General features: G+C 56.7%; 1 protein-coding gene across 14 annotated transcripts in view; it reads left to right on the top strand.

Annotated features, from left to right (window-relative positions):
* SIPA1L3 (signal induced proliferation associated 1 like 3) overlaps positions 1-9,184 on the top strand; it is a 237,324-nt gene extending 228,140 nt beyond the window's left edge. For 6 of the 14 annotated variants that reach the window (XM_027079390.1, XM_027079388.1, XM_027079392.1 and 3 more), the window contains 4 exons: positions 367-510; positions 3,699-3,834; positions 5,575-5,656; positions 6,938-9,184. In XM_027079390.1, coding sequence (XP_026935191.1) covers positions 367-510; positions 3,699-3,834; positions 5,575-5,656; positions 6,938-7,081 — 506 coding nt within the window. In that variant the 3' untranslated portion in view covers positions 7,082-9,184. Of the gene's footprint in view, positions 1-366; positions 511-3,698; positions 3,835-5,574; positions 5,657-5,783 lie in introns of all 14 variants that reach the window. The other 8 variants (XM_027079394.1, XM_027079393.1, XM_027079396.1 and 5 more) reach the window with 8 other exon arrangements.
* Positions 9,185-9,415: the final 231 nt, after the last annotated feature.

Genomic DNA, 9,415 nt, shown 5'->3' on the forward strand with positions numbered 1-9,415 from the left:
AGGCATGTTCCTGCCTCAGGGCTTTTTCAGCTGCCCAGAATGCTCTTCCCCCAAGTGCCCCCACCCCGCCCCCCTCCCTTCCTTCAGAGCTTTGTGCAAAGGCCATCTTCTCAGCGAGGCCTCCCCCAGCACCCTAAAATCGTACCTACGTGAACATCCAACGCTCCTACCCCCTAACCCTGCTGGGTGTTTTCCCTGGCATTTATCATCTAATAAATATAATGTACTCGTTTAATTATACGTTAACAGGTATAACAGTTACATAATGTTACATAATTGTATATGAAGTGTAACATAATGTGTTAATTTCTTTGTTTCTCACACGTTGTCACTCACCCATCTCCCCTCTCCGCTGTCCCCACCCAGCCACCATCTCAGCCTCCGAGCTCTCACTGGCCGATGGGCGGGACCGGCCCCTGCGGCGCCTGGACCCAGGGATGATGCCGCTGCCCGACACGGCTGCTGGCCTTGAGTGGTCCAGCCTCGTAAACGCAGCCAAGGCATACGAAGGTAGGCGCCTTCCACCCAGGCCCGCCAGATCCCTACTCCCTTCTCTCTTCTGGAAGGATCCACGGAGGGTCTTGGGGCTTTGAAGGGGGACACACTTGGGTTCCAGAATGAGGGGGAGCAGGGTTCACATCCTGCCCTGTCCCTTGGTCACTGTGCAGTCCTGGGCAAATGTCTTCATCTGTCTGATTCCCCCAGTTACCTTGTCTACAAAACTGGGATGAGACTGCACCCACTGCCTGGAGCCGCGGGGAGGAGTCTGTGTGTAAAACGTGTCGGGCACAGAACGCGCTCTCAGCAGACAGTACTTTCTGTTATTATTACAGTGTGCAGAATTGCCATAACCCTAATTGTACTTAGACATACTTTGGCTGCAAATGGCAGAAAATCCAAATTAACAATGACTTAAACAAACAAGATTTTATGCAGCAAAAATTCCTGGGGTGGGCAGTCTGGGGCTGGTACGGCACTTCCACAGACGCATTAGAGCTCAAGCCCCTTCTGCGCCTGTTCTGCCATTCCTGGGGTGCCTCACCCTCACAGTCAGGCCACTAGAGCTCTGGCCATCACGTCCAGCTCTGAGGACATTTCCCAAAGCCTTATACTCCTCCTACACTCGCTTCCCATTGGTCAGAGTGTCACGGCCACACCTTGTTCCAGGGCCAGGGCAAGCTGGGGTGTGAGGCCACATGCGAGGCTGAAATTTCTGATGTGTTATTACCGAGAAGGGGAAGGAAAAGCCATGAGGGACGGCTGGCGGTCTCTGCCACTTCTCTCCCGTGTGACTTTGGGCAAGCGGCTTTACCTTTCTAAGCCTCGGTTCCCTCATCTGTGAAACCCTGACAGACAAGACCATATTCTTCTGGCTCATTTTTCATCTTTTAGGCGACAACTTTGCTGTCCCTCCTCCAGGAAGCCTTCCCTGATATCCCTTAGTCTGGATCAGGCACCTCCTCTGGGCTCCTATAGCCCTGACCCCTCTGCCTGTGCCCTTGCTTTCTAATGCTGGCAAGACCCGGGGCTGTCTCAGTCACCACTGGGTGCCCAGCATGGGCCTGGCACAGAGCAGGATCTGTTAAACCAGACCCATACGGTACACATCCTTCTTATTTCCACGTGTGAGCCAGCCCGCGTCTCACAGGTGGCCCTGGAGGAAGCTCCTCCCTCTTTGCTTCCATTCATTGCTTCCATCCTGTCCTGCAGCCTCTCCCCAAGCCACGGGATGAAGGCAGTCAGGCCTCTGGGGTGGGGAGGGCATGGCAGGAGGGAAAGCAATGGAGAATACAAGGCCCGGCCTCAGGGATACCCCAGCCTCACACTCCAGAACCACGGGAGAGTGGCTGCCAGGCAGTGGCCCAGCGCTGCTGTCCAGAGGCCTGATGAGCTCGGGGGTGGGGGGCGCTTCCTGAAGGAGGTAACTCTGCAGCCACAGTGACATGACGGAGCATCTCCTCAGCCGGCACGTTATCACTTTACAAACATCATCTCTTCTGTGCTTCAGTCTGAGGGATGTATTAGGATCCCACTTACAGATGAGGTGACTTGAGGCTCGGCTGCCACCGTCACCGGGCCAGATTGTACACTTTTCAGCGTGCGCAGTTGGTTGTATGTTGGTTAAACCACAATGAGCTGTTTTTAAAACGTAAAGGAGAAGAGTGATCAGGGGAATAAAAAAACCAAAGAGAGTGCAGGGGAGGGAACCAGAGTATGTTGAAAAGTGTTGAAACTGGCGATGGGTTCATGAGGACCCATGATGCTCTTTTCTCTGCTTTGGGGCCTGTTTGAAACTGTTTATAGAAAAGTATTTTCGAAGAGAAGAAATATTGTATCCAGGACAGAAAACCACAGCTATAAAGGATGTTACTTAGAGAATTGGAGAAATTTCAAGATGACTATCTATTAGACAGTAATACCATATAAATGTTAAATTTCCTGAGTACGATGTTGTTTCATGATTATATAGGAGCATGTCTTTACTTTTTGGAGATGGGTAGTGAAGTACACAGAGATGAAGTACCAGGATGTCGGCAATTTACTCTCAAATGGTTAGGGAATAAAATACACACACACACAGGGCTTCCCTGGTGGCGCAGTGGTTGAGAGTCCGCCTGCCGATGCAGGGGACACAGGTTCGTGCCCCGGTCCGGGAAGATCCCACATGCCGCGGAGCGGCTGGGCCCGTGAGCCATGGCCTCTGAGCCTGCGCGTCTGGAGCCTGTGCTCCGCAACAGTGAGAGGCCACAACAGTGAGAGGCCCGCGTACTGCAAAAAAAAAAAAAAAAAAAATACACACACACACACACACACACACGCAGAAAGTAAGTGTGGCAAACCGTTAACAGTGGGTGGGTCTTGGGGAAGGGTATTTGGGTTTTCACTGCGCTGTTCTTTGAGCACAGAGATATAAAGAGCACAGAGATGTAAAGGAGCCCGCCTTTGCCAGGTAGCGGTGCCCTCTCCCCACGGGGCGACACGCAGCCCCACCTCTGGTGGTTCACTCCCCGCACATTCCGTTGTCTGGCTGTCCTAGGGCTCACTCAGCCAGCTGCTTTTTGGATGCATCAGGACTGTCACCAGTTCTTGCCATTATAGAAGGATCACCTAATGGTCCCATCTGAAAATGCAGGTGCTCGGGCCCCTCCCCCAGAGCCAGTCACGTGTCTGGGGTGGGACCCGGGAAGCTTTGCTTTACCAGGCAGCCCCCTGGGATTTTCTTCTCTCTTCCGTGTACCTGATATTCTCTGTTTCGCTTTCCTTTTTGCTTTTGAAGTTTTACATTCTCAGAACTAGGATGATGAATCCCCACATCCTCATCACCGGCGTCAGCCCCATCCACTTCTGGCCACTTTTCCCCCTACCGTTTATTTATTGACGGTACCAGGTCACTTCTGCCCAGTTTGGGTGGTCACTTCCCCACACCGCAACTTAATTTCTTTCTGTGTCCCTTGTATTTTGTATAAGCTGGTCATCGGGTCTGGAGGCTTGCTCAGAATCAGGACGGGTTATTGTTGTTTGTGTCCTGATTTGGTTTGGTATTTTGGCAAGAATCCATCCTACGTGCCTGTGTGATCTCACCGGGGTGTGATTGGCAGTGTCCTGGAGTTTCCAGGGAGGGCTTGGTCACTGGGGGAGGGGGTGGGGTGAGGAGGAGCCGGGAGCCCTGCCGACCACCGCCCCCCTCTGCCCGGCAGTGCAAAGAGCCGTCTCGCTCTTCTCTCTCAACGACCCAGCTCTGAGCCCGGACATCCCGCCAGCGCACAGTCCTGTCCACAGCCACCTGAGCCTGGAGAGGGGACCCCCGACCCCCAGGACTACCCCTACCATGAGGTGAGGTTCCTTCCCCCACGCTGGGTGAGAGGCCGCTGGGCAGGTCACCCCACCACCCCCTGGGCAGTAGCTGCAGGAGCAACCGCCCCTCTCACCTGACAGACTTTGGACTAACCCACGTGCGGGGGCCCAGCAGGGACCAAGTCGGGGTCAGCCCTGTGATCAGCACTCAGGATTGTTTCACTGCCAACTTGCAAAATCACTAAGTAGTGCCCCCCAGTCTCCCCCCCGCCCCCGGGCCTCTCGTCTGCCCCCTCTGTCTGCCCGCTCCCGGCCTTCAGCCTCCCGTCTGTCTGCTCCCGGGTCTCCTCCTCTGCAGGTTCCTGAATTACGCGTGTGTTCCCCTGACATTTACCTCTCACTCTTCCCCGGCAGGCCCCGTGCTGGGCTGTCTGGGGACACAGCGGTGATGGAGGCCCAAGCCCTGCCCTCACGAGGCTTCCGGGGGAGGAAGGAGGACGGGGAGGCGGGCATCTCACATGTGGCATCTCACATGTAGTGCAGCAGATTCATCCGCACCAGCTTGGCAGAAAATAGAACTACAAAGAGGGAGAGAGGATGGAAATGGCATGTTTGCATGTCCGTGGATTTCAGTAGTGCATTTCACACTCATCTGCACACCTCACCGTGCAGGGTTCTGTATACAGCAGTCGTGCACTGTACTTTATGGGCAGTTGAAGCGATTTTCGAGGGTGGTTTTGACTCTCCTTGTTTTTTGCTTCACACAGTGGCTTTAGAACTCAACCTCCACCAAAGATTGGCCCCACTCTAATAGCAGAGCTGGGTGGTTACAGATGGGGCACCGTGGCAGGGGTAGGAGCAGGGTGGGTGTGGAAATGGCGGGACCTCCGGGCACGCTCCCGGACGCCTTTTGCCCTGAACTGTTGACCTCCCTCCACCTGCCTCCTGTCTCCCATTGTGGCTGCAGCTCCCCAAGATGCAGCACCAGCAGGGAGGAAAGGGTGGGAGAGGCGGGAGGGCCGAGTCCTCTCCCCTTCTTGGGCGGAGACCCACCCCCACCCCCGTCTCCCTCTCATCTGCTGCAGCCCACGCGCCTCCCCGACCCCGGCATCCCTACCGGGTGTGTGCGTTCCCACAGCTTCCAGTGGAGCCTTCTCGGCTGCCTGCCCTCCTCTGCAGGGGCCAGGCGGGCCCAGGCCTGGGGAATCTGCACAGAGGGGGAGCCACAGGCTGGGGTCCTGGGTGCAGAGCCCCCGCCTGAGCCTGGGTTTCCCCTCTGTCCAGTGGGGAAACCACCGTCCGCCCTGTTAGGTGAAACCTCACACGGTACAGGGTGGGCTCTCGGTAGCGGGGGGCTGTTATTGTCCGTATCGTTACTGGTCCTGTCCACCAGTCGGGCTCTCCCGTCCGTTTGCCCACTTACATGCCCCATGTGCCGGAGCGATGCTCGGGCCTGCCGGGGGCTCGGTGGATGGGCGTGGGGGCTGTTCTTTGTGCTGTGCCACCTGAGGTGGTCATACGTGGGGGGAGTTTCTCCCAAAAGCACACGCATGGTCCATCCTCTGGAGGAGTGCACACACAGCAGGCCTGGTGCTCCCACGACCCACATCCACATCCACAGACGTGCCCTCGCCAGGTGGAGCGTGGCCTTCTCCAGGCATCCCTTGGGACTCCAGCAAGAAAAGGACTCCCCAGAGCCTCAGGGACAAGAGGGAGCCTGTATCCCAGGCTCCTCCCAGCTGTGGGCCAAGAGCCTGACCCTGCCCCCTGTCCTTCCAGTGAGGAGCCACCCCTGGATCTGACAGGCAAGGTGTACCAACTGGAAGTGATGCTGAAACAGCTGCACACGGACCTCCAGAAGGTAAGGCCGCCAAGCGGCCGCCTCACGTGGCGCGCATCTCCCCATTGCACTTCCAGGCCCCCCCGGAGGGTGGCGGGGGACAGCGAGGCTGAGGCACCCGTCCCCACCCACACCCCATCTATTCTAGGGGAGGCCGCCCAGCTTCGAATGTAGTCATGAGTGAAGAGTAAAAAGTGACAGTAGGGAACGCTGGCAAAGCACACAGAGAAACCCTCATACCCTCTTGGCGGGAGAATAAATTGGCCCAGCCTTTTCGGAGGGCAGTCGGACAATATTTGTCAAAACTGTAATTGCGTACCTTGTCGACCCAGCAGTTTCACTGTGGGAACTTGTCCAACAGAATTTCAAGCACGGGCACGAAGAGACCCATGAGCAGGGATGTTCGCTGCTGCACCGCTGGCGATAAAAAATTGGAGCCAGTGCAGCTGTCCGTCGACAGGAGAATGGTTATATAAATGACAGGACACCCGCGCAGCGGAACGGTCTGCAGGCAATTAAAGTAGTCACAGAGATCTGTATATTTACTAACATACAAAAGAAGTCCAGTAACTCAAGCAGAAGATTAAGCAAGTGGCAAGACCGTTTCCTAGAACATCATCATACTTAAAAAATGTTTAAGAGCTGTGGGTCAGAGGGATATCTAGAAGGCGACATTCGAGATTGTTCCTTGTACTTATCTCCAGGGTGTGGAAGAGTGAGGGGAAATAAGAGTGGAAGAGACTTTCACTTGTCGTTTTATATGTTTGGGTAAAAAGCCAAAAGGTGGCCGAGTCGAACATGGGAGTCTCGAGCACAGGGGTCATAGGGGCCCAGGTTCACATGCCACCCGACCACTTGATGCTGTGTGACCTTGCACAGGTCGCTGCCTGAGCATCTTACACTGTCCTGGAAGGGCAGCCCTGCAGCCACATCCCAGCCCCCTATGTGCTGTGTGAGGTCCGGTCTCCTCTTCCAGGAAAATGGGGGTAACAACAGTCCCCAGCCCTTGGGTGGCTGTGAGTGTGGAATGAGGTGCTCCTAATTAGTGATGCTTGTCAGTTACTGCACGTCAGGCTGTGTTCTAAGAGCTCAACACATGTGACCTCAGGGAGACCTCTCAACTGCCCCTTTTAGAGCGGAGGAAACTGGGGCCAAGACTTGCCCAAGGTTGCTCAGCTGTTGAGAAGCAGAGCTGGGATTTGAACCCTGGCAGCCTGGCTGTAAACCACGGCCTAGCGGGGCTCGCAGGCCCCGGGGAGCCATTCAAGGTGCGCCCGCTGATGCCAGCCCCCGCCCCCGCAGGAGAAGCAAGACAAGGCGGTGCTGCAGTCGGAGGTGGCCAGCCTGAGGCAGAACAACCAGCGGCTGCAGGAGGAGTCCCAGGCCGCCAGCGAGCAGCTACGCAAGTTCGCTGAGATCTTCTGCAGGGAAAAGAAGGAACTCTGAGGTGGGGAGGCTGCCACCTGCCCCCCTCCGCCTGGGCAGACCGGGGGCTCCTGCTGTCCTCTCCTTCAGCCCGGCTTCTGGTTGCAGGTGTGACCGAGCTATGCAGCCAGGGCCCCACCGCCCTCCCGTGGACACGGACACTCGGGGTGGCAGTGGGACCTGAGGGATACCTCACGGGGCTGTGAGCTGGGGTCCACTCCTGGCCCTCGAGCCCCAGAGGGCGACGTGGTCTCCCTCTGAGCCGCCATCTGAGGTTCCTGGGGGCCGGGCCTCGCCCACACTGCCCCCAGGGTCCCATCCTGCCATCCACATCCAGCCTCTTCCTAGGACCAAGCCACTGGAAGCTGTAGGAAGGGGGTGGAGGGCAGGAGTGAGTCTCCAAACCCCACAGCTCCAGGAATCCCCGAACCGGGTTTCTTCACCACGTACAGCAGCGTCTGGGCTTATGGGGCCAAGACCCCTGCCTGAGAAATCACAGCGGGAAACCATCCCGCTCTCCCCTCACGCCCGGAGAGGTGCGGGCCGGCGTGGAAGTGGGCCAGGGCTCTTGGTCCCTGGTGCACTGGCTCCAGAAAGCATGGACATTGCCCCCTCCCTACCCTATCCTCCACAAAGCAACCAGGAGCACTTTCTTAGAGTTTCATTTATTGTCTTGGGAGGTCCCAGGGTGGAGCGAGGAAACCCCAGCATCCAGTTAACTTCTTTGAGGGGGAAGGTATTTGCACGCTCGGGACCATTTCTCCAGCCTTTGTCTACCAGTCCCTTGACTGCCAGAGGCCACGGCACCTGGGCCCCTCCGCCTGCGAGCTGCTGACCCGGCCAGGCCCAGCGGCAGAGCCGGCACAGCCCACCCCTCCTCCTCCCCAGCTCCGTCAGCCCCGGGCCCCTCCCGGGCACCGGGAGGGGCTCCACGGAGCCGTCAGGTCCGGGCCGGAGGGAGGCAGCCTCCCTCTCCTCTCCGCTTTTGTTTCCCTTTGCAAAGCCCCTCGGCCCATCTCGTAGGCCCCGCAGTAGCAGCAGCAACGTCGGACACCGTCACTGTGCTCCCCGGGGAGCGCCTTGCTGTGCTAACCCCACAAGACGCTGGTTCTCTCGAGGCAATAAGGGGCAGCTGGCCAGGCAGCCAGGCCGGTGTGGTACTACGCTGTTCACCCAGGAAACAGTTTCTTTTTTTCCTTTAAAAACAAACAAACAAAAAAATATATATATATATTTATTTTTTCATGTGGAGTTGCGCCAGAACAAGTCTGTACGGCCACAGTCTGTGGATTCCCCCAACCTCAAGCTGAGGACCGAGGCGCGTCCCCCGTGGGCTGGGGACGAAAGCAGGGTGGGCGGGCGGGCCGGGGGGCCCAGCTGAGAGCAGCTCGCTCCGGCGGGGGGCCAGCACCGGGCGGTCCAGTCCCGTCCGGAGACCCCGCCGCCTCCTCCCTGGGGCCGGAAACCTCAGGGAAGGAGGCTCTGGGGACCGACCGCACAGGACACAGACGTTGAAGGAGCAAGAGAAAAGGACCCTCGTCGTGCCTCCCTGCCATCAACCTCTGGCCCCTCGGCAGCACTGCAGTCCCGCGAGAAAGGCCCTCAGGTCTGCCATCTCCTCTCCCTCACCTGTGGTTTGCGAGGGGCGCCTGCCTGCCGGGTCCTCAGCCCTGGCCAGCTACTGTGATGTCTCTGCCCCTCTTCCCGGGTCCCTTTTGGGGAGGGTTCTCCAGGACCACTTACCACCCCACCCTTTCCTCAGACCCTAACCTGGGGCTCACCCCTCCCCCACCTGTTTTTGTTTTTTTAAGTTGTCTCCTCCCATCTTCAGATCATTTGAATCATTTTGGGGACCTAATCATGTACATCGACAAGTGTAAATTATGATTTGGGGTTTTGTTGTCTGTTATTTCTAAAGGATCTCTGCAAAGCACATTTAATTTGAGTTTGGTGTTCTATCTGATGGCTGAAGATAGCAGCAGGGTTTTTTTTTTATGTTGATTTGTTTCATTTGGATTTTTTTATTCTTTATTATCTCCCCCCACCCCCCACCCCATCCCCGTCTTGAGATTTTCTGGCATGTTTCTGGAGGTTTTAAAGGAAATAAATGTTTCATAGAAGTGGCTTGTGTCTTCGCTAGCTGAGCAGCTGCCTGGACTCCCTGAGAGGCGGGTGTGATCCAGCGTCAGCCCTCTCCTCCTGTCCCCCTTGTCCCAAACGCCGTCACCACCACCCCCGATGCACGCGCACACCCCTAAGAACCAGGGAGCACCATTCTCTTTTTCTTGAAACCCAAGTGACAGAAACCCAACACTCAGAATGTAAGAAATTTAGTGAGAGCACGGAGTCCCTAAC

The sequence above is a fragment of the Aethalodelphis obliquidens genome, unplaced genomic scaffold (genome assembly GCF_003676395.1).
Source record: "Aethalodelphis obliquidens isolate GAN/ISIS:26980383/991018 unplaced genomic scaffold, ASM367639v1 scaffold43, whole genome shotgun sequence".
In the NCBI taxonomy this organism is placed as follows: domain Eukaryota; kingdom Metazoa; phylum Chordata; class Mammalia; order Artiodactyla; family Delphinidae; genus Aethalodelphis; species Aethalodelphis obliquidens.